Source organism: Manacus vitellinus, unplaced genomic scaffold, assembly GCF_001715985.3.
Source record: "Manacus vitellinus isolate BGI_N305 unplaced genomic scaffold, ASM171598v3 scaffold_1_pilon, whole genome shotgun sequence".
NCBI lineage: Eukaryota > Metazoa > Chordata > Aves > Passeriformes > Pipridae > Manacus > Manacus vitellinus.
Genome location: NW_021939396.1, coordinates 7,555,368 through 7,580,526, shown reverse-complemented (window position 1 = coordinate 7,580,526; position 25,159 = coordinate 7,555,368). Strand labels below are relative to the sequence as shown.

At 40.5% G+C, this 25,159-nt stretch overlaps 1 protein-coding gene across 1 annotated transcript; it reads right to left on the bottom strand.

The window, feature by feature from the left end:
* Nucleotides 1-2,228: 2,228 nt before the first annotated feature.
* OC90 (otoconin 90) lies at nucleotides 2,229-23,135 on the bottom strand. The gene is made up of 14 exons (XM_018074434.1): nucleotides 23,090-23,135; nucleotides 19,311-19,376; nucleotides 19,033-19,092; nucleotides 18,599-18,773; nucleotides 15,026-15,138; nucleotides 14,398-14,526; nucleotides 12,363-12,419; nucleotides 8,759-8,809; nucleotides 8,382-8,438; nucleotides 6,367-6,516; nucleotides 5,917-6,015; nucleotides 4,161-4,335; nucleotides 2,993-3,099; nucleotides 2,229-2,539 (listed from the first exon to the last, which is right to left on the bottom strand). Exons 1-14 carry the CDS (start codon nucleotides 23,133-23,135, stop codon nucleotides 2,229-2,231), a joined length of 1,596 nt encoding a protein of 531 aa, XP_017929923.1.
* Between the last annotated feature and the right edge of the window lie 2,024 nt (nucleotides 23,136-25,159).

The following is a 25,159-nucleotide window of genomic DNA, read 5'->3' as shown; positions in this document are numbered from 1 at the left end:
TAAGACTTCTCTTTATCAACACAATTCATGTGATAGTAATTATGGCACAACTTGGGTGTTAAATTCTACCTGAAGTAAGAGATACTGGAAAAAAAAGCCCAAAGGAATTAATGACAACATTGCCTGAATAACAGCATATTTATATTGTAATTTCTCTGTTACTTGATCGATTCAGATGATCCATCCCTATCTCTGCAATCAGAAAATTCAGCGTTGTTGAGTGAGTATGTGCATGTGTTATTTGTATAACCATGAAGTTAATACTGGTTTCTAATAATTAGCACAAAGGAGTGAGTTTTTATTTTAAGGTGCAGTGTTCAGAGCAGCAGCACTGCTCTCATCAGAGAAATGAGCTGGTGTTATAATTGCTCAGCAGTGCACTTCATTCACTTGTTTAAAGGCCAGTTTTTCCCATTTCAGCTCATTATCTCACTTTTTCATTGCCGTCTTTATTTATAAATGCTGTGAAATATAAAATAATTTTTCATCCCTAAGATAAAAGGCTGATGAAAGTTCCAGTGTAATGCAGATCTCATCCTCAGCATAGGGCAAAAATGGGCATTTTGCAGTTGTAGCATTTTGCTTCAGAACTGAGATGTCCTCTTTCTTTACAGCATAAGGAGGAACTTAATTAAAATCTTGTCTGCAGATAGAATTTCTCACATCACTTGGCTGTCCTCTCTGCCTTCCCTTAAAAAATGTCCTTTTATTCTGTTGTGTTTTTTCACTAGTGCTGGTGGTGTAGCCACTGGGATCCAGTGGGATTCACGTGACTAAACACCTTTGGGGGTTTATTTTGGGAGTGTGTGTGGTGGTTTTTTTGCTTTTGTGTTTTGGCTTTTTGAGGATTTTTTGCACGGCACTAATCCTTTGCATTTTGAATGTAGGAAAAATACTGAGAGGGGAATAGCACCAGCCAGATGTTTATACCATATAAACTGCTCATCCAAGAACATTCACTGGAGTTTTCATCTGCAGTTCTCACACCATTCAGTTTGCACAGATCAAATGCTGGAGTTTAGGTAACTGCTGCATGATCTGGAAAAACACAGGTAGCATCTCTGTATCCAGCATGAGGATACAGTCACTGGTCTTTAAGGAAAACTTTGGTGACAAAGTTCAGCCCTGTAGAACAAGGTGATAGAGAAGAAATCCAGACCTTTCAGAGCATCTGAATCCCTGCAAAGTTTGTAGCAAAATTTTTGTTCTAACAAATGTGAGTCATAGAATCATGGAATGGTTTGGGTTGGAAGGGACCTTTAAAGACTTGTCACAGCCTGATACTACCCCTCTCTCCCTTCAAGTCTGTTTTAAAGCTTGTCATCCCTGATAGCTCATGAGCAAAAACCTTCTTTCCCCTGTGAGAAAGGTGAATCCCATCTGACACCAGCAGGCCTGGTGCTGTTACCAGAAAACCCCAAAATTCTAACAGTGACACCAGCCATGGAGACAGATATTAATAGACTGGGTCTGTCTGTTTCTGGAAGGATAGGGCTAAAAATTACCTGTGCTCCACATTCCGTGACCAACCATTCCAAGGTGCTGAAGTCTCTTGATCACCCTTGGATTGCATGTCATGACTTCATCACCCCTCACATGGAAGAACAGTAATGAGTAATAGTCCAAGGGCCATACCAACCTGGGAAGTTTCCTAGTGATGTCCTTAACTTGGGCCCCTTCTCCCTAAGAGAAGGGTCTGTCCAGCATTTTGGACCTTCTCTCCCCCTCAGAAGTGAGTCACACACAGCTATAGATAGGAATGGAAAAAGGAGCTCATCTTCATATAATTACTTTAGCTTTCCTTCTGGGTATTTCCTGCTAAGCTCAGTAAAGGAAGAATGTCTGCAAAAGGAGTTGCAGTAGTTGCAGATTGGTTTAATTAAAAACCTGAAATACTTAGCCACCATCAGCGAGAGTCAATCTGAACCAAGCACACAGTTAACAAAAATCAGTCTGTGATCAGAACAGGTTTTACATAAAAATCAAGTGAAATTATACAGAACACTGTCAAATAATTATTTAGTGTTGTATCTGACCTAGATAGATTGTCTGTAGTGCTGACCTCCCTACAGAAATGAGTTAATACAGCCTAACTCTAATACCTAGTCTATGATTACAATATCTGTGTGCTGTGTAAGGCAGCCTGTAGAGGGTAAGGAGGAGTAAGGTACACGGTGGCTGACTGCAAAAGGCTCCGTGCTGCTTCCCAAGCCCATGAAGGTGGCTGGTTATCTGCCTCCACGTCCCCCAGTTCCGGAGTTCCCAACGGAACGGCGTGTCCCTCTCTTTGCTCTTCTTAATTGTCTCCGCACTGGACCCTCCTCTTCACTGCTCTCCTCAGAGCTGGAAATACCTGTGCCTGTTTCTGTGCCTATTGGGGGCCTTTCATAAGGGTCACTTTGACAGAAGGCTTTCTCCTCCCGGCACTCCCGCCCATGTGGAAGCTTCAGGCTCTCGTTGAAGAAGGCAGAGGCCATGCACTCGGCTGCCGCCGTGTCACAAGCACAGAGGAGTTTCTCACATATGCTCCAACCAATGCCTTAAAAAGAAGAGTTTAAGAATTAATGTTTGAAAGCAGTTAAAATTAGCCAATGTGTGATAAAATTTTCAAATCTGCCTCAAATTTTAGTCTCCAAATTCTCCTTTAGCCATCTAAATACAAGCCTGACACCAAGGTGCTCGGCAGCAGAAGGTCCAACTGGCTTTAGTTGAATTTGTGAATGTAAAGACACAAAGAGCTGACTCCTGTCTGCAATTACAAAATGTCTGAATGTAATTTTCTCAACCTGATCTGGTCACATCATGCACAGTGGTGTAATAATCTTTGTCTCAACTAGGAAAAAAGCTCTAGTTTAAAGTAAATGTTGCAAACTTTTTCTAAACTAAATTCTGTCTCCATACTCAGCCCTAGCAGCTCTCAGTCATGGTGGCACTCAGTCTGTCATGCTGATAGACTGTCAGGACATGAGAATTTCCTCTAACACAAACTTACATTTTGGCATATGATCAATACATAATACTTCAGATCTGGAACTTCTTTCTGCATGACATCCAAGTTTCTTAACTTGTTCCATACAACAGTGATGAGAGAAGCAGCATCTAAAATAAACAGTAGATGTAAATGGAAAATACTTAGACTTCCTGCATCCCAGAGTGCTCACAATTATTTGTAGGTCTTTATTTTCAATGCCCATTAAAACTAAGAAATTTTAGAAATTATAGAAATTTTCATACCATGGATTTTTTTTTTCTATAAAGAAGAAAACCCGAACTATTCCTGCTTACCTTCTATACTTGCTCCTACTTTTTTTTCTTCCTTCTTAATTCCTTTGGTGTCACGTGTTTAACAATGCTGTTGTTTTTTAGGGGGGGTTGTTTTTTTAAGGAACAGAATTACAATTGTGACCATGACCTAATCTGCCATGAGAAGTGTCTTCCAGTATTCAAATCTTGGCTGAAAATATGAAAACTACATCGCGATAGCCAGATCACTAGCCTTCATCTAGCCTAATTTTTCGTGCATGGGCAGTCTTACTTGTGTGCAAGTGTAGGAAAAAGGTGTGTGCTGTATACCAGGTGCTATATTTAGACCTGATGTGCCCCAACTTCCACAGAGGGACAGATTTTTATTTGTAAATACAATACTCTCAGAGGAGATGTCTTTACTTTGGTTGAATTCTCTTCATTATTCCTCATTGACAGCCGTGCCATAACAGCACACAGTCAGGCATGGAAGGGCTTTGGGCTGCAGCTCCAGGAGGACTTTGGTCCAGCTCTTCTCTCTTCTGAAGGACAGTGCAGTGTGGGTGGATGTTAACTCTTCATAAATCACTTTCCAAACCACCTGTTAGCCAAGTTTCACTTGTCCTCATCCCTTTTAATATACCCTTCCTTCTGCTCTGCTTACCTGCCATCATTCTCCTTTCTTATTTTGAGTTAGTAAGTCCTCTCCAAAACACTGTCGCAACAGTAGAATGGGTCTTAGTGACATCAGAGTATTTCATGTGTTAACGTATTTAAGTGGATTTTTTTCCCCAAAATGTGACCTGACTACTGATACGTAGCTATTCAATGCCCAACAAAAGATGCACTGATCTTTTTTAGTCCTTGGGCACCACGATAATGCCCACAGTAAATGGCAAACACAGAAGAGCCCACACCTGTCCAGTGCATCGGTGGGATGACCTCTTCCCTCTTGGCCACAATAGCAACCATAAGACTCAAATTCTTCTGGGCATCGCTCAGTTAAGCAGAACAGCATTTCTCCAAGCTGGGGCAGCTCCCTCTTCGCTCTTCCACTTCCCCTCTCTTGCAGAAAGGTTAATCGCTCACACACTGTAAAGCAAAGTTGTTATTTGACACATCATGTTTTCACTGCTTGGGGGCTCCCTTGTCATGACAAAAGTGTTTTCAGAGCTGTCAGAAACTTTGAAAGCCAACACTTTATAATCTGTAAATTATTGCTCCAGTCCATGAATTATGGCTCTTAGAATTCTGCTGAGCAAGACAGCAGAAGGATAGGGAAATATTTAAAGGGGAGAGAGATTTCCTCTGAAAATATAATTACAAGTCAAATTGGATTGCAATGAGAATACTTTGCAGTCCTTTGTTATCCTTCATAGCTAAATTTTTCTTCTGAGTATTCAGGGGCTTCTGTCTCAGCTTATTCAGCAAATACCCCTTGTGCTTGCACAGTGATAGCTGGGCAATGACTGTGTTGTGCTGGAGGAAGCAGTATCTTTTTTGGTTTCATTTGAAATATAGTTCAGTTCAATCTATATAATCCTCCTAGTCCAGATACAGGAATGATCTGTTGTAGTGCCTGCTGTGGTGCCAAGGTTTTGGCATCACCATGTCCCAATCCTAATGTCTCTGTGGCTCCCCCCACTCAAGAAGAACTGATATTGTGGGAATTATTCCTAAGATTTGAGTGAACACAGTGTTCCATATCAGAAAAACGATGTCAAGGGGGACTCTTCTGAGACTTTGCCAGGGAAAGGACTTGAAGGGACTGATTGGTTGGATTGGAGGAGAGAGATGGAGGGCTTCTGTTCCCTCTGCGTCCTCCTCGCTCCCATAAATAATCCCATTTTCCCTTCTGCAGCTCTAGACTGACTCCCTGCTTCTTCCAGGGACAACCCTGGCTTACTACCTCCAAAGGGAAATTCTGCCTATATGCCTGCTTGAGTCTTCACTCTCTCATGTTAATTCACTGAGAATGAACCACAAGGTTCATGCATTGACATGTGCTCTCTAACAGCTGATATTTTACAATCAAATTTTCCACTTTGGTGGAAGATTAGTTTGAGTCTTCATGTCTGCTCTTTTCCAGTTCTGGGGCTGCTTCTCTCCATTGGGAAACCAAACAAGATGGATGGTACAGTCCATGAGTGTGAATCTACAGCAGTGTCAGGTCTGAAATGTCTTGAGATTTCTGGGATCTCTGAGCAGGAATGGGAATAGAATGAGAAATGGTGAGAAAAAGTCTGACTCTGGCAAGACTTGCAAACAGTCAGAATGAGGATCAGGGAAGTTCCTAATATTACTTCTACTTCTGCTGTAAAACAAGGTAACTTAAAAATGTGATTAAATTACTGTCTACAAGCAGTAGGAACTGCCTAAAAGCAAGTGGGAACATTCACTGAGCTCATTTTAGATTATGCACTGTATGAAAAATGTTCTTATAACCGAATAATAAGTAGGTTCTTTAAGTGTTAGTGATAGCACATTGGCAGAAGAGGTTAAACTGACGAAATGTTTTGCAGATGCCTGCATCTCCTTTCTTATAAATACCAATACATCTGTGCTTATCTAACTGGTTTAGAGTAACTATAATCTCTATATGTAATATATACCTACTTTTAATATAGAGGTAGATGAATATCAGCTATAATGGGGAAATAACCCCTTATTTACCTTTTCCTGCAGGTTCATTGGGTCCCCTGTCAGACAGTCCCAGTTCCAGAGCTATTGCAGAGGAAGCTATGCTTGGGCCACCCCTTGCAGGACTTGTCTCTGGAGAGGACAGATGCATAGATTAGATTTGTGAAGGTAGAATAAATTCTTCTTTCAGTGATGTGTGCACATTCTGAAGGATAATCAACTGGCAGTCTTCTAAAATTTTTAAATTTGTAGTGGGAGGCTGTTCATTAAATGTTAGTTAAGCTTTCCTTGTCAGTTAAGCTTTCCTTGTCCAGTCAGACTACCCTTTCCAGGGTCAGTCAGTGTTGTGCACCCCGCATTCTATGTAACCTATCCAGATTTAGGGAGAAAATAATGTTAGTCTACATATCCATGAAAAATGCTGACTCCTCAGATAGCTGTGAACAGGAATAGGGGAGTGCTATAAATTAATTTTTTACTTGCCTTTTTCTTTTGTCCTTGCAGATGTGCCTGCGGAAATCTTCTCTGTGGGGACAATTTTGACTTGCATCGAGTTAATATCTCCTGGGAATGAGGCTGGGGAGGTGGTTATCGCTTCCACTGGGGCCACAGCTGCCATAAATCCATCTTCTTCTGAGCAAGCAGAAACAGGAAAGCAGAAGAAGACGTGGAAAATAAACAGCAAGATTTTAATTTTAGATAGCTGGTCAGAGTAATATCCTCAGGCAGAACCAGTGGGAATTGATGGTCATAGAGAAAAACATTCAACAGGAAGATTGGAAAAGCAGAGTATCCACACTGGTCATTTCTTCACATCCTTGCCTTTCAGAAGGAGGGACTGTTGTTAACGATGATCAGTTTAACTGCTGATTTTTTATTTTAATTTTATTTATGTGTACTGAGAAAAAGAGCTGTGCCAGTTGCTGAAAACCATGTTAGTTGCTTCTTAGTCAGCTGTACTGAGAGATAAAGCCCAGGTGAGATGTCATGAGATGTCATTTTCTGAGTAAATTGCTTTAAAAAAAGTGTCTGTTCACCTGAAGGTTCCAAAATGTGGAGCAACATTAGTGAAAGCGGGAAATTATTTGACTGATGCCGAGCTGGCTGACTGAAGGGTTTACTGAGTTGTAAACAAGGAAATACCAAGGGCAAAATAATTTGACATATAAATACATTATTTTCAGGAGATTAGTTTAAAAATTAAATTGGTATATATTTATTGTTGAGCAGGAATGTTTTGTTAAATTTGTGGATACTTAACATCCTTTTTTCTTTCTTTTTAAACCTTCTTTTTTATATAAGCTAGCTTGTAAAAGAAAGCACTGTTATCAAATGGTTTCATTTTTTCTAAATGTCAATATGAAGCATGTGGCATTTCACAAACTAAATACTCTGAAAATACCAGTGAGCTTGAGTTTCAATATTTTAAGAGCTTTTCTTTTGAATTCTTTGGCTGAAATTTTTAATTGGACTAAACCCAAATTCATTAAACTTGTCTCTCTGACGTTCTAGTTTTAGTATGTTTTGAAAATAACCTGTCATAGGACAAGAGAACAGATTAGAAGAAATGAAAGTACTGCTAAGAACACAACAAAGCCCATGAAAGGTGGCAGAAAGCGATCAATAGTCACACACTAGTTTTGATGGCTCAGCAAGATGCACATTTTATACCACTGTGGCAGTGATGTGTTGAAATGAAAGCGATTCTTGCTAGATTTAGAAAATAAACCCCAGAGTTTGGGAAGTTCTGCACAAAGAATAAATATTACAAATAATCTCCTGGGAGCTGTGCAGGCCTGGAACACAATACACAGATTTTCTGATCCATTCAAATTAAGGGGGAGAACATTTAGTGATTTTCACCAGTGTTTGTTCAGTAATGCCAAATTTCTGCACTAAGGTGGGAGACAGGATACTGCTCAGTGTAATCAGAGTCAAAAAATGATTACTTTCTACTCTCCATATACGATGTACCTTGACATTTTTCTGGTGCATTTCATTCTGCCTGGATAATCCTTTCTACACAGAGAGGGCCACAGAAAAGTTCCAAGTCTACCAAGGTGCTCCATTTTTAGCTGTACCTACTGGTATGGCTGTGCTTGAAGCACAGACACCTGTGAAAGTTGAAACAGGTTTTAGACTGGTAAAGAATTTGATGAAATTATCTATAATAAAGGAGAAGGCAAAATGAAAGAGAATCCTTCTGGCAGCAGATGCTATGAATGTAATTTACAGCACCAACCATTACATCTGAAAACCTTATGTGAAGAGGTTTTCAGAAATACTTGGGTGAGGAGTGCAAATGAGTGGCTGGAGGCAAGAAACAGCTAATGCTTCTCGGTCTGGTTTTATTGTTTGTGTATCTGCTATCTGACCCCGATCTAAATTTGATTCTCTGGCAGCCCTGTTGTCACCATGCCCAGGGTTTTAACTGTGATGCTTTTAGAGAAAGAATTGCTGTGTCAGTCAAAGAAAGAGGAAAACTGAGGGTCACTGACCTTTTATTGACAGGATGGGAGGAGCAGGAGCTGTTCCTCTGTGGTCCCTCGTGGTTACTGTACAAAAAACAGAGGCATGGTGGTAGTGACCTACCTGCTGCATTTCTGCTCTGCATTTCTGGAGTGACTACTCCTGAATGCATTATAAAGCTTAAACAAACATCACTATTAGCGTGGGTTTATAAAGAGGGTAATTAGGAGAAAGGAAGTGGTTTGCTGAGGGATGTGCGAGTCAGCAGAAGTAGTAGAGGTGTTATCCAGAAATCCTGTGCTGCAGATTTTTGACTGTGACACCACAGAGCTTCATAAATGAAAATCCAACTTCACCTTGAGTCAAGACCACCAAATTTTTAATAGAAGTTTAATCAGATTCTTACCTCTGGCTTTGGGAGTCACCAAGATCATTTCACTGGGCTCAAAAGAAATCACTGTTGAAGATAGAAAATGTAAACTCAGAAAACAAGTTGCCAGCACAGACTCTTATGAATAGTTGCTAAGAGATTATTCTGAAAACAGGAAGACCCAGGCATGTCATGGAGAGAGATTTGCCTATTTTTTTCAGTGGTGTATTGATTGTTGTAGACAAAGTGATATTGATAAAATAATCTCATTGCTGCATGCAAATAATGTACTTTGCACTAACATAGGATTATGTTTCTATGAAAGAAGCAGCATAAATATGACTGAAGTGGGAAATTCAAAATGAAGTCCATTTGACACACAAATAGATTAAACAGGCTTAGGTCTGAAATCCCACTGTTGTGCACAGAAGGATGCCACATTCCTTGTGAACACCTTGTGTTTGCCTGCACAGATATGGGTGGGCACCTATAAGGCCAAATAACTCCCTAACCTCTAATTTATTTCTTTACCTGATAAAATGAATATCATTTGTCAGTTACCTTTGGACAAATTAGAAGCATTGCTATCAAATGATCAAAAAATCATCTCTGCCTCTTTTTGTGTGTTGTTAGGGCTTTGGGATGTGAAGAAGAATGCCTTTGCCTTTGAATGAGTTTCTGAGTGATACTTAACTTGTGTTTAATGCATCTTCCAGAGTTGTCAAAGTGGAAGCTCCTTTGGGCTTGAACGAGGAGAATTAAATGGTAGGTGGTTCTCCAAATGTCTCCTTCAAAGTCTGACTAGGTATGTTATCTGTGATACATTTTCAGCTTTCTAAAATTCCTAGTACAGGTTTTTATCCCTTGGTAATATTTTGAGCCTTATGTTGGACTTATGCCTCTTTAGAGAGCATGAGTAATTGTTTTTCAGGAAGTAAAAGATTGCTGCAGATGTGCAAATACAGGTGCTCTTGCTCCTTCAGGAGTTCTCAGTTTTCTATTACCAAGCTTCCCAGAAGCAGCTAGCAAAACATGGACCAAAACTGGAGCTGTTGCTAGGTGAAAATGAGAAATATCTGGTAAAAAAACTACTTTGATAATACAGGAGAGATATGAAGGAACAGCCAGCACTTACACTCAGGCTTTTCAAGTACACACACTTATGCCTGTGCTGTTTTTTTAAAAAGTAATAGAAAAAAAAAACCCTTTAAAAGTCAGAAGTGTTGTTTCTTAAAAAAAAAAAAAAAAAAAAAAAAGTAAGATTCTGTATGGTTTTCATTATTCCAAATTGACACTTAGGGCAGTGGCTCACAGAGAGGAGCACACTACACCTTGAAACCAGGTTCTGAAGTTCTAAAAAAATGTGACTTTCCACCTCTCCCCAGGCAACCAAGTCTAATGGAAGGTGTCCCTGCCCACAGCAGGGGCATTGGAACCATCTGATCTTCAAGGTCCCTTCCAACCCAAAACATTCTGTGATTTTCTGAGTTAAGCAGTGGCTTGGTTGTACCCACCCAGTACTCATATGCTTGGCAGATAGGGGGTCTCTGAACATGGCAGTGGGGCTTTGCTTGTGAGGGAGCCACATAGCAAGAGTTCAGCAGCTAAACTGGGCAATGGCTGGTCTCAGACTTGACTCCTTCTCTATTTCCTGCCTGCAGGACTTGGCCCTCATTTATCAGGTGTGCCCTCCCAGAGGGTGGGACTTTGGGTGACTTCTGTCCCTGGCCTCTCGTGTTGCAGTGCTCACCATGCGGGCAGGAAGAGAGTAGTTTTCTCATACTGCATGTAGTGGGGGAAAAAAGTTCTCCTGCTGGAGTTAAAAAAAATGGTAACCCCCCCAGGGGGTGGTGACCCTTGGGGTTGAGCCAATGAGTGCTCCTGCAAGATCTAAACATATCAACAGCCAGACTGGAAAAGAAGGGTAGTGGTTGTTGTTGAAGTGGCCATGTTGTAGAGCCATGAGGAAGGGGCCCAGAGCCCCGTTGGGGGCTAGGCCCCCCCAGCCCCAGCTGGGGGGCTGCAGGAACTTGGACAGTGTTAAACTGGACTGAGATCTGTAGCTAGAAAGCTGAAGGAGTTTTCTTCATCCTGAGTGGGCAGACGGAGCAGCGGCAGACACAGCACTGACCGGAGAACAGTGGCAGAGAGCCAGAAGGAGATAAGGAGCAGCAGAGACAGCATGCAGCTAAGGAAGACACAGAGATCTCTAATGGAGAGAGAGAGCAGAACTAAGCCCTACAGAGACAAAGTTTGGGGTAAGAATAAAACAAACCCCCCAAAACCCTTTTGTGACCTCTCCTAAGTGGAGGGGGTGCACTCCTACTGGATGGAAGTCCTAAAATGCAGCATGCACTGGAGAGAGGAGCTGAGAAGCTCAAAGATGTCCCGGAACTGGACTGGGATGGCCAGATGGAATGCGGAGGGGCTGACCTTGCCCCCCCCCCGCTGTTACTGCTAAGCTAACAGCCTGAGACAGAGCACGGGAGCTCTGCAAGGGAGCTTGAATCCCCTGAGGATAAGGACCGTCACGAAGACTCCTGCACTTTGTGATATGACGTGGTGAAGTGACCTTTGTCCTGGTGAACGCAGCCCACAGAAGAGAAAGACCCTCGCTTGAAGTCGAAGGGCTGAGAGGGGCTTGGAGACCCTCCTCGTGTGTAATGGAAAGAGATCCAGCTACAGCTGCTGCATGGAAGATAGAAGAGAGACTGCTGCCCTAGAGAGACTGCCTCTCAAAGAGTGGAAAGGATCTTTCCTTTTCCCTTCTGGACTTTTATTGGAGGGAGAAAAGATTGATTCATTGTAAATACTGATTTATCATAGGAAAGATAGTTAAGATTATGTATATGATGTATTGTGATATTTATTTGTACAGTCATTGTAATATAATCCCCTTTCCCCCCATACTGAGTCTTGTGTGGTGTCTGGAAAACCCATCTCACACTGGTTGAGATGTGGGGAGGGGAGCTTGGACTCAAGAATTGGATTTTGGGGGTCTCAAACTACAACACTGCAGCAATGAGTTTTTGCAAGCATAGACTCCTCAATTAGACAAACATTGATTGTAGCAGGAAAAAAATGAAGACTGTCACAAGAACCACTTGGTCTCGTGGTTTAGGGACTCACTCAGGAGGCACCAGAGTGAGAAGAGTTCAACCTGGATCTCTGCATTACAAATAAATAAATCACCAAACTGCTGCCTCATTGCCACAAACCATGTTCAGTCTTTCCTCGTGCTCTTGCTTGATCTTGTGGAATTAAACAAACATCTCTTTAAAGACAAGAAAGATGCAAATAGCTCTGGGTCCAGTGGCTGGCACCCACACAGCACGTCTCTGTCAAACAGCTCACCTGCTCCAACCTGTGTTCCCAGGGGAAAAAAAGGTTGTGAAAACAGATTTTGTTGTAGAGTGCTCATTCTCAGCTCTTGGGAAACTTACTGTAAACACTGGTTAAACACATTACATGCACAAATTGAAAAATTGCACCTTCCCATTCAGTCTTGAATTCAATCACCAAAACATTGTATCTGCTTCTACATCAGTCCTTTTAGAAGGGCAGAAAGAAAGTGAACAGCTTGTATTCTTTCAGCTTTTGGGAGCTGAAAACAGAGCTTCTTGCACTCTAAGTTGCAAACCTTCTTCCACAGATGCAGTCACTGCCCATGTTTCATCAGTCCCACGATGAAGGAGCTCTGCAAAAGGAAAAGCATTGTTAACTCCAAAGACTCATGGCTTAGGATGCTCCTTAGACTGGATCTTGGCATAACATGATAAGAGTCATCAAAAGAGAATTTATTTCTAGATATTATTATTGTCCTTTTTGTGCAGTTATTTTATGATATAAATATAGAAAATATAAACCTAATTATTTATAATCACAGTAGCAGTATTAAAATTCTGATTTAGTACTTATACCATGCTGATACTAAATTCTACTCAGCAACATAGAGTATAATAATAAAAAATAATCTCAAAGAGTTTCAACATAAAAAATAGGAATTGGCGAGCAATCACCATTCTTTAAATTCCTGTTTCAGCAGGTTATTTTTCTGAGTATAAATTGGTCTCAATTTAATATGTTCCAGACAAAGAATTATAGAGATGACCTACCTTCTGTATGACGTGTTGTCAGCTCTCTGTTGCTGATTGTTTCTGAAAAAGAGAAAGGTCTCTCATAAAGTGTGAGAAGGGGATTTGTCACTGTTTGATCTGAATAGGTCAGGCATTCATTGAATGTATTCCTATTAAAACAAAGGTTTAGTCAAACACATGCCCATTTCACTAAAATTTTTCTCTGTAATAAAGAATCTACCAAAATCCTTTTCCTGTAAATTTACCAGATAGGATTTTTTTCCCCCAAAATCTGAACTGAACAGAATAGCTACACAGAAGGATAATAACATGACTGAATACTAAATAAAAATATTTAATTCAAAGGCTTTTTATTCGTATCAAGAAATATAATTGAGAACCTAAAATCAGTGGAGGTATCCAGGACCTAAAAATTAATCCATCTTTATCAGCAGTGGTAAAACCAGCATGATTTTCCTGTTAGCACCTAACAATTTCCCCTTTATTTGCAGTGTCTTGGAACTACCATACTGTATATTAGGGCCATCTGATCCCAGTGAAAGATTAATGTCTTTAAAAAAAAACCAAAACCAACAACAACCCCCAAAAAAACAACCTGGCTTCCATGCAAACTTGCCTGGGGCATTTTCTTCTCCCTTGACCTACTCAGGAGGGGATGCACACATCCAGAGCATGATATAGAGGTGTATGCCTGATCTCAGCACCGAGGTCTGTGACTATGAGCCAAAAGGATTAGAAAAGCTAATGTTGCTTTTTCCCATCTCCCTCAGTTTGGGAGTCCAAAGGTCCTCCCCCTGCCATGCTCCAATTGCAATCCATAGGAATGAAGTTTTTAATCCAGCCCTGCTCCCACAGGACAGGTATTTGGTCTCACAAGGCTGTAATTTCAGCTACAGAGCTGGGATCAGTGTATGACAATGGACATAAACATCCCCTTCACCTTTAGCAGGGATTTTTCCTTCCAAAATGGAAACCAAGTAACTGACCAGAATAAGCCTGTTTCTCACTTTTCCAGTTAGTTTTTGCATGGTTCAAGGGAAGATTTTGGCCAGCAATATCTTTAGCATTTCTGCTAGTGACCTCATCACACATATCACTCATTCATTCCAGCTGCAAAAAGCCTCACAAGGCTGACAGGACCTTCCTGAAGAAAAAAATTTCTTCATATCTAACTGGAACTTCCCTGTTGTAGTTGTGTGTCTTGCCTCTTGTCCTGTCCTTATGCACCTCCAGGAAGAGTCTGGCTCCATCTTCTCTACACACCTCACTAAGTACTGAGGACAGCAAAAACATCTCCCCCTAGCCTCCTTCTCTTTCATCATGAGCTTCAGCCCCCTCCCCATCCCAGTAACCTCTCCTGGACCTGCTCCAGGACAGCAATTAGTCTGCTGCCTTCTCCTCTCCTGATATTCACTTGAGTAGCAGTAAATGGGCAGGACACATGAAACTGAGAACAGGACAGACTGCCAGGTTTATGGCAGGAAAGCACCCAGCTACTGCTTCATTCTCCTTGGGTCAAATTCGATACTGGCAGACAAACTGGCAGGAGGAGGCAGTGGATCAGATCCTTATTATTACCTGTAATTGGAGATGGACAGAAGGAGACATCCAGCCCATTCAGGGAAGAGTTAATATGTGCATTCACAAGGCATTCAATGGCATCTTTGTCACAGGTGCAGAGGAACTGTTCACAGGGATCCCCAGACTCTGGAAATAAAACAAAAATCCAAACAAGGCACTATTGAAAAACATTTTCCACCTGCTTTTTCCTCCCTGTAAGGTTTGTGCCTGTATTCATTAGTGCAAACCTATTTATACTGAGCTTCTCCATGCCAAACACAGTCAAGTTTCATAGTCCAACACTGGTTTTGAAACACAAACCAATGAAGTCTGGCATGCCTGGCAAAAAGATTATTGCCTGTCTGGTTCATTTATAAAAATCAGACCTTGACACCTCAGAAGAGAATTGTTTTTCAGGTCTCTACTCTGCATCTGCTGCATTTCTGTTGTGCGGAGACATCTCAAGCAGTGTTTAGTGGTCCTGAAAAGTCAGGGAAACCTCAGGGAGAGGCTGCCTGCTGCAGGAGCCCTGGCAAGCCCTGGCAGTTTCTGTTTAATTTGTCTATGACTTTTGGTAGATAGACCAGAATGCACTTCTGGTCATAGTGAGGCTCCAGTGTTAGCTCTTGTGACAGGTTAATCTCACCACAGGTCAGGTTTTCAGTAGAGCAGCTGACATCTGTAGAAATCTTTGATGGGTCCCATGTGCACTCCATCTCCAGTGCTTCCTCGTAGCATTTGCGGTGCTGGAAGCAGCATCTTAAGAATGAAATAACAGAGAGTTCTCACAATTTAGTTTCAGTTTGAAGTCAGGCTGTAATGCTGCCATGTTGCTCTTGCACAACAACGCAAAAGGTGCTAAAGGAGAAAAGGGGGATCCATGGTGTGATCCCCAGACAAAAGAAAGGCTGGGTGCTGCTTTTCTCTGAGTGAAAGTAGTCGGATAAAGATATCTGGATTCAGCACTGAGTTGTGGGAGCGGGTCTGCGTGCTGTGTGTGACCACACATTTCTGTCCTACTGTGGTACCTGAGCTTACAAGGAGTCTACAGGCAGCTTAAATAAGAAATCCACTATCAGTGCCCAAATACTTCCCCCCAGCACTGTCACCTCACTGACAAACATTGTCCCATGGCTCGACTCTAGAGGTCTTGGATGCAGTCCTGTCCCAACCTTTCCCACTGCAAATTTGGAGAACTACTCTGAACCTGGCACTCATGGAGGGTTAATGGCTTTGCAGTGCCTTGCAGATCCCTGTGTCTCATTGGGACTGCATAAATACAGGTACTGTCATCCTCTATTTCTTTTACTTCTATGCAACAATTAGAATTAAAATGCACCATTTATCCACAGGAAAGGGCCATAAAATAATTTTCTCACACTGGAGTGAAGCAGCTTTCTCCTACCACCACACAACACAGGCAGTCAGAAACCTTGTGTTTTCCTACACAGTTGCTGTCCTGCAAACCTCAAATGCCTGCATGGCCACTATAGCTGTGAATAGCAATAAAAATTCAAGTAAAACAACAAGTTCTTCATCAATCCTCTCCTCTCTTCACCTGATTGTACAGATAAATCATCTGCTTTTATATAATAGCAGCATCTGTGTACACTGATGTCAGCTGTAAATGAAACACCAGTAAAAGACTGAAGTCATCATTTAACCCATGTAAAATTGTTGTATAGATTAAACAGAAGTTTGCTGTTAGATTGAGATTGAAACATCCTCATTTCAGAGAAAGGGACTCAGCATATGGGTCTGTTATTGAATTGCCGTTGGCCTGGACCATGCCAAATGTAAAGACAACATGAACACCCACATCCAGCAGCTGCTACCAGGAAGGATGAACTTGTGATCACAAAGTAAGGAGTTGCATTTAGTTAAGCTCACGTGGGATTTTTGCTAAAGGCACAGTGAAACATGTTATTACACATCACCCACCGCCCTGAGGCACCAGGGGACAAAACAGTCCCGTGGTGATTAGAGCACAGAGCAAACACCTGTCCCTTGCCAGGCTCCCTTCTAGGCTACAAGTGCACTTTCTCACTTTCTATATTTAGAAAGCATTTAATATTTAATTGCTTACTATATTAATAAATCATGATTACAATATTTAATTTGTCCTCACAACCAGGGGAGTCCAAATAATGTAGCTAACAAATGAAATAGCATTCAGCAGAGAGGCCCTGGTGGCTCCTCTGCACCACAAATTCTACCGTGCCTTGTTTCAGAGGTGAGGCTGAAGTTTGTGAGCTCCATCAGGAACAGGGTCTTAACGATCTAGCTGATGACATGTCTCAAAACACTCCTGTCTCTGCCTGAGGTCTAGTGATGTGTTAGCATTTGAAAGCTCCTCTAGCTGCATAATTAGTCTAATACAAGCTCCATGCAGTTCTTGTTTGTTTAGAGCATCACAATTACATCAACACTTACTGCACCAGTTAATCCGAAAATTTACTTACTTTGCCTTTGTAAGCAGGAGATTGTAAGGCATGGATTGTCCCCTGGTTATGCTTCTTTTTCATGTGGACTATGGAGGTAGACTAGGCTCCTAATTTAGATATGACAATTAACTACTCTGGGACATAGGAAAGGGTTGGTTTTTTAGGCACTAAGGCACTTTCTAACGCCTTAAAAACCTGCAGTGAGGTGTTCAGCCCTTTCTTGTGGAACAGAAATGACAGGGACAAAACCCAAGGATTGCTAAACTAGTTTTTAAGAAATAAGTTAGTGAAAAAAGTTGCAACACTTTGGGAACTGTCTCTGGGACAAACACATAACAGCCACTGGTTTGGAGGCTCTCTTGAGCCAAGGGCACATCTGTGTCAGTGGCAAAGCAATAGTCAGTCCCCGTTCGCTGCACACGGCAGTGAGATTTCTGTGCTGCTAAGGATACCTCACCCTGGGGCTGGAAACCAATTTGTAAACACAAACTGACTCTGTGGATGTTTCTCAGGACAAACCTGCTGATGGATGGTTCTGTAGTTTCTGGTTTTATGCTGGTCTACATTAAAATAAAGCTGAGTGAAGCAAAAAGCCCAGGTGCTCAGCTCTTTGGGTATCAATCCATTGAACTGACTCGAGCTCTCATTTCAGGATGTCATCACAATTGTTCAGAAAAACCTTTCATAGAGAAGTTCCATGGCTGTTTTCCAGCAGCAGAGTTAGATCTCCATTCTCCCAGCCATCCCATGCTGCAAAGTGGATGGATTAATTTCCATCTAGCTATAGGCATCAGCCTTTTCTGAGCCATTGCTGTCTTCATGCAGGGAATGAATACATTATATTGTTGGAAACACTTTTTTCCGCAAACACATAAACGTATCTTGATTCTCTTTGAATTTCCTTTTAACCCCCCTGCTGACATAAGTGAACAATGATCTGATTGTCCTGGCCCAAGATTACATTTTTTCTCACTAGCCCAGTCAGTCTGGGGCAATGTCCCTCCAAAGCACAGAGTGGAGTTTGGATGGTTTTTTTCCTGGTGCATGGTACTGAGAAGAACCATTGAGCTACATTGCTCTTCTCTGCCCTTGATGCTCCCATGTCTTACAACCTTGTCGTGTACAAAGGCACTCAGGGCATGATCTACTTAAGCTCCTTACGCCACCTAAAGTCATACTTAGCTGTAACCTGATTCTGCTGATGCTTAAATCCCCCTCAGATGCCAAGATTTTTATTAGAGTCCACTATGAACTTAGATTGCTGGTTTATTACACAGCCCCCAATACCAACAGTTTGGTAAAACTGCAAACCCACCAAACTGCTCAGATTAGAGCTCCCCCACTCTCTTTATTAACAGGGCCTCCAGTTTTTGTCACTGATTTACTTGTTCTGGAGAATTCCCCAGTACCAAGGAATGTATGAGGTTTTGTTCACAAAGGTCTGTTCCCAAGCCGTGCTCTGAGGCAACTGGTACGAGCTGTTGGCCCAGCAAAGCAGACAGTGCTCACCAGCAGGTAGGAATAACACAGGAAGGGCTGATATACCAGACTTGAAGTTATCTTTCATTGGTCATATCAGACATTCCAGTGGCAAGTGAGTGATGATTAATTAAACAGAGCCAGATGGTGTGGGTCTTATTTACTCCCAAATAATGTTTTTTTTTTCACAACTGTCTTGAAAACATTTACACTCGTGTTATGCTTTGGATAATCAGAGCATGAGGGCATTTAGAGACAGTCAGGGCAGAAAAGGACATCTCATGGATATGACTTACTCATCAACTTCATCCACGGGGAGCCCTTCCATCTCAAACCTGCAAGAGCAACCATAGTCTTCAAAATCCCTGGGGCAAAACCCAGTAACACACTTCATCTTGTTCACAAAGTTGAGAAGGGCAGGGAAGTTAGTGAAGATGGACTGTAACCAGGTGAAGTGAGAACCCAGGCAGTCTGGAAAGGGAACAGTCATAAAACACATGGTAAATGGAGGTGAGCCAGGAGTGGGTCATCCACATGAACATGAAGCCTAAACAAGGCAGTAACACAGGGACATTGAGAAGTGTTTGGCACTCAGCAGTATTTAGTATTACAGTAGTCTTTGGGGAAATCTACAGCTTCAAAAACTCCTGTTTCTTCTCAGTAAGCATATAAAAGCAAACTCTACAGGATTTCTGTTCAGTGCTCAAGTACAACTGGAACACATACTTACCAAAAAATAATGCAACACTTTCCACATTTTGAAAGACTCCGTTGAAGAGTGTGGCATTATCTAAATGAAAAAATAAACAAACCACACTTATTTTTAAGAAAAGTAAATGACAGTAACTGTCTCTAGATTGTCCCTGGTCTTGCTTCAGGTGTTAAACCATTCTGAGATGAGTTCCCAGCTATTTGCTCACAGTCCACTTCCCTGCAATGCTTCTGGAGGAGGAGGGATTCCCCACTGCCATGCAAGAACACAGAAAGTATAGTTTAAACCATTCTTACTCAAGATTCTCTCAGGCGTGTTAAGAAGCTCTGGCAGGAATGCTGGTGGCTCCAGGTCTTGGCCACCTATCTCGGCAAACAAATTTCAGAAGAAAAAGGTTTTTAAAAGAAAAAACACAACAACACAGTAAACCAGCAACATATATTTCATTATGACACATAGCCTGCAGGCATTTTGAACACCTTCCTGCACTGACAAGCTGATTTATCAAAGCCATGAAGCACTTGCTCAGCTCCACCCACACCCAGGAAAGCCCAGAAGCATAGAGGTAAGTCACATCCACTTCAGCTCAAAAACCAGTCTTTATTAGACAGGTATTGCTGTTGAGGGTGTGCTAACCTGTGTCTTCCTGTGCTCACCTGAACATTAGCCCTTACTGGGATAAATCAGGAGAATTATTTAAAACTATTTTAGTGCCCAACTATGCCCCAAATATTTCTACTCTGTAAACCTGTGCTCTTATTTGAAGCAAGGTTATCTGAAGACAAGTAGTTTGGTTTTTCTGAGTCCTTTTTGGCTATTACCTTATTGCCTCATTGCCTCTCTTCCTATCACTATTTATTTATTCATAAAGTTAATTATCTCTTTTTCTTTTTGAGGATGCTGTGGTATATTTGGTATATTTTCAACACTTTCATTTTTTTTTCTGTTTTCCAAGTCTTGAATTAGAGTGAAATCTAATACTTGTTATCTCCCTTCCCATTTTTAATCTGTTCTTTTCCTCTGGATGATTTTAGAAGAAAATGTGCTACTTTGGATTTTATTTAAATTTAGCTTTTCTTTAAAAAACATAGTAAGTCAAGGGTATTTACTGTCTCAAGAATCTAAAAACTGAAAACTAAAAAAACCCATAATGTTAAATATATGGCATATCTTATGTCTCAGAATAACTGGCATTAGGAAAGCTGTCCTTTTTCTCTACAAAAGATTCTGGGAAAGAGTTCTCTTGCTCAGCTGTCACATTTTCCTGCTATAAATATAGGTGGAAGAGAGTAAAGCAGAGTAGTGGCTTTTTAGGTGTAAAGCTTAACTGCATGTTTAGCAAAGGATTAGGAAAAATAGGATTTTTTTTTTTAATCACATATAAGGGCTTTCTCAGGATGCCCACAACTTTTGTGGCATGAGCAAGATGTTCATGGTAACAATCCAGCAATTCATTTCTCAAGTTCAGTTGCAAGATATGGATGGATAGGGGATTGAGTGAGGCAGGAAGAGGTGCTACCTCTTGTGTTATTCTTTTCCTGAAAGCCTTAGTCACAAGAAGCTTTCAGATAAACAGTAATTTGTCAGAAATGTCCATCATTGCAGCAGATCCAAGGGGAAAAAATTGCTTTCCACAGTCCAGAAAAGGTCTTTCGATAAAGGCTGTCCTTTTCACAGAACTGGAACAAGTCTGTTGAAAGCTTGATGGCCATAAGGAATTTAGATTCAAGAAAAATAATGCCATGGTTTTCAAAAACAGCATTGAATGCTATATTTGTATATATGCTTGCTAAAGAAAAACTGACCCTTATTTTCAGGCTTAAAACCTGTATTTCCTCTGCAATGACAAATATCCTTCCTCTGAGCTGTGTTCTACCGAGTGCATCTAGGGCCAGGTTTGCATAACACCATGGCTCAAACACAGTGTCCGTTGATGAACAGCCATTGATCATTTAGTCTTTTCAGCAAAACTTTGAAAAACATGAAAATCCCATTCATTTGAAATGCATCAGAAGAGAAAATTGATGGAGCCATATTCCAGGGCTGCTGGAAGCTGTGATTGCTCCAGTATCCTTCACTTGCACTTAGTTCTTCTCAGCAAACTGAACTGTACACACAATTAACACATAAATGTTTGAAGTTCCCCCTGGAAAAGAATCTCTGCCACAAAGGCAGCAGCTTGGTAAACCATTGGCTCTTCTAATCCTCTCATTACAAAGAACAATATTTCCAATTGTCACTAAGTCAAGATCAATGAACCGATGTTTGCTAACAAGATTGCTCACTTTTGTTTAAATTGGGGGGGGGGAAGGAACTAAGAGAAAATACTTTCTGGATTAATTATTCTCTTTTCTTCTTTCGGTATCATGTATTTGGAGCTACTGGTCCTATATCATTCCCTGTACAGCCAGTGAAAGGTTGCACTACAAAACTCAACCCCCTAAATCTCAGAAGACCCTGAGGATGTCAGCTTCTCTCACCTTTCTCTAAAATCTGCTAAAAAACTTGGCACATATACTGAGACTTGTGTCATACATCAGCTCTTGGGCTTTCCCTTTGTATATGTTATCCATGGAACTTCTTTCAACATTCAGTTACGTGTAAAATTGTTTCTGCATCTGTGACTTTCCTAGTGTGACAAGAGTTTTCTGAAGTGTTGCCTGAAAAAAAGTCCATCAAAAAAACCATCAGTGTACCTCCAGTTTTGTTTTTTTTTTTTTTTTGCAATTGTGGCTCATTAAAATGTCATAATACAGGGCACAGGTACAGTCATTCTAATCCTTGGGGAGAAGAAATATCGATTGTGCCAGGAAAAGTCAGGGTGCATCAAACCCAACCTATTTGATTTATTCAAGGTAAATCACATTAACTCCTCTCAAAGATGCTACTTCATGTACGGATATTTGCTTCAGTCTCAAAGCAGAGATCAGCAGAATAGATCCCACACAAATATAAATCAATTATCCTCTCCAAACCTAAACATGGTAACATTTTAAATCTTTGTGCTTAGATTGTGCTTAGCTGGGCGAAAAGAATCTAAATACTGTTGCACAGCCTTTTAAGGTTTTTGGGGTCTCTTTCAAATGTTATATGAGAAAAAAATTTATGAGTGACCAGATATTTTTGAATGACTATCAACATAAAAAAATAATAAAATTTAAACATTTTATTAAAAAATTCTATTAAAAATTTAAAATAATTTTTTAAATTAATAAATGGTGCAGGTATTTTAGCATTCTCTATCACTGCAGTGGGAAATGTGAATATTCTCACTGATTTCCCTCCATATAGGGAGACTTAGAGTTCAGCTTCATCAATATATTTTACCCTGTGTGGTTTCTTGTGTTAGATCCAGGGGTTTTTTTGAATTCCAATGCAAGCAACACTCAGAAGAGAGGCAACTGGTGAAGCTGAAGTAGGTCAGTGCAGAGTTTGTCCTGAGCTTTTTTTTTCCCTTTAGAAATAACCCCATGGATTGACCAGAAATGGTGTTAGACCTTCTAGGAGTCCTTCTTTTCACAACTCTTGCTGGCATTCATACACAGTGCAGGGACTGCAGAAATTTGAGATGTTCCCCCATCCCTGTCTCTGGGATGTTCACTCAATCATAACAATAAAATCTAATGAGTTACATGAAGAAAAAAATCCTATTTATAGTAAAATTTGAAAGAGGAGCTTTATGTGAACAGAGGTTTTATTTCAGGATGCACTGAGTAGTTTGGAGAATTAAGACAATACACGTGTACTTAATGAGTAGAATCTCTGTATATGTAACCTGCAATTTTTGGAGTCTAAAAGATTTAAATAGACCAAGTGCTAGCAAAGGGAAGTAGCAATTTTTTGGTTATATTTTTAACCCCACTAAATATTTCTTGCTTCACTAGATGTCCTGAGAAAAATATTTTTATAAGTACTTCATAAATAAACCTATTTAAGTGCATTTGGATGTTGAACAACAACATCCAAATTTGAGGGGAGAGAAGGCGTGTTTCTAAAGGATTGTTTCCAAATGCTCATACTTAAAATAGTATTTTGGCATAATGTCAAAAAATGATAAAAATACATTGCCACTTACCACTGTACACCACCACAGACATAGACATCAGCAGAATTACAATCATTTTTTGTTTAATCCAAAGGCAAGAAAAAAAGCCACACAGCAGACTGGTGTGCCTGGTGAGTTAAGTAAAATATTAGTCAGAATGCTATCTCTTGACTCTGGAAGTGGGAAGACATTAGCTTAAAAAATCATTCTTTTGTAGCCTGAATATATTTCTGCTTGACACAATTAATTTTTTACCCTTATCATAGCAAATGCACATGTTACAGAAATGATGATATTTATGTATCCTTCAAATTTTACCAAAGTCCTCTACAAGTCTGACTGAAAATATTTATTTTGGTGTTGTTTTAAGTGAGTCAACAGACTCTGTGAAAGTGCAATTTAGCATCAAAATAATGCAATTCAAAATTCTTTTGGTTTGCAGTTTTCACATTTTCCTTGATCTAACAGGATGTTTGAACAATTCTTTGCATGTTTAAATGCAGATATCACGAAACACTGTGTAAATGAAAAGATATTCTGGGATTACTTCTATTAACTTCAGTTAATCTTCAATTCATTATATGAGTTTGTTTCATGTCACAAAAATCTCTCCCACTTTGTAGTCAAACATTTATTCTAACTTGTGTTGAGACTGATCTAACATATCATAAATTTTCCTAATGATAGACATGATGTTTGGAGATCTTCAAGTTCTGGCTGTGCTTGACCTTACAGAAATGTGTAAAGAATTCTCCTGAACCTAAAAGTCTTGAATTGATATTCATTAAATGGAAGATTGTTTTTTAACTACAGTCACAGATTACTCTAAATTTAGAATGATTTTCCAAGTCAGGCATGGAGCTTTTTACAGACAAATAAATGAATATTTATATATCAGTTTTCAAATACCTACTTCCTGATGATTATTTGTTTTCTAAGTTCAAATATTACATTCATTTCTGTTATAAAATCTTGTAATATTTCATCAGGAAGTGAGGTTATAAATCTAACAGCTTTAAATATTTATAGTCTACTGTCCTAAATTTTTCTACCTACCCTTTAGTCTACAACTCCACAGCCACAAATAGATTATTCTACATCATTTTACTCCTGATTCCCGTATTATAGAGTACGCTGAGAAAGGCTTACCTTGAGGGATATTATTCGAAAGCAGTTGGATGGAAGACAAATGGATTTCAACAAAGTCAGTACTAAGTTATTTATACCCACTTGTATATAGATGTCACCCATGTGATCACTTCCTTTATCAAACTCACTTCAACATTTATTAATTAATTCTTGCATAAGATTCCTTAGAGTCATTATGCCCACAGTGTATTTAGCAATATGGCTCCAGCCATGTAAAGGATCTATACTGAGAAGTCTGTTCTGCAGGTGCATTCACTGTATAATAACTTTCCCTAATACTCTTGGCTGTAATTAAATAACAATCATCCCTTTGTTATTAATCACTCACGAAATCTCTTGGGCATGTGAATGTGGCTCTAATAGCTTAGCAAGAGGTAGTGTTCAGTGATGAAAGATGAGTGAGAATTTACACCGCTTTAAACACTGGCATTCCTCAGGGCTGAGAAGTCTGCTCTTGTCTATCCACGGAGTCTCTGATCCAAGGCTGAGACAAATCCAGGGAAAGGCTGAGTCAACGAGCTTTGGGAAGGCTTCTCCTCATTGGGAAGGTGTGCTTTCTGCCAGGGCCAGACACAACTACCCTGTAAAGAGTCCATCAACAAAGGCAAACTGTCCACTGAATTCTGGTATGGAGAAGTTTGACAAATCTGAAATTGTGAAAATACTCACATGAAGAAAAGGCTTGGCTCCTTCAGATCCTGTGAACTACATGGTTTTCAGAAAGGCCTTTGACATGGTGGCCCATAAGATCCTCATAGAGAAGCTGTTGATATCTGTGCTGGACGTGCCTGGTGAGGTGGGTTGAAAACTGAATGGTGGGGCCCAGAGGGTGGCAGTCAGTGGCACGAAGTCTATTTGGAGGCCAGTGACTGGTGGTGTGTGCCAGTGGTCAGTGCTGGGTCCAGTCTTGCTTAGCATCTTCATCAATGATCTGGATGATGGGCAAAGCGT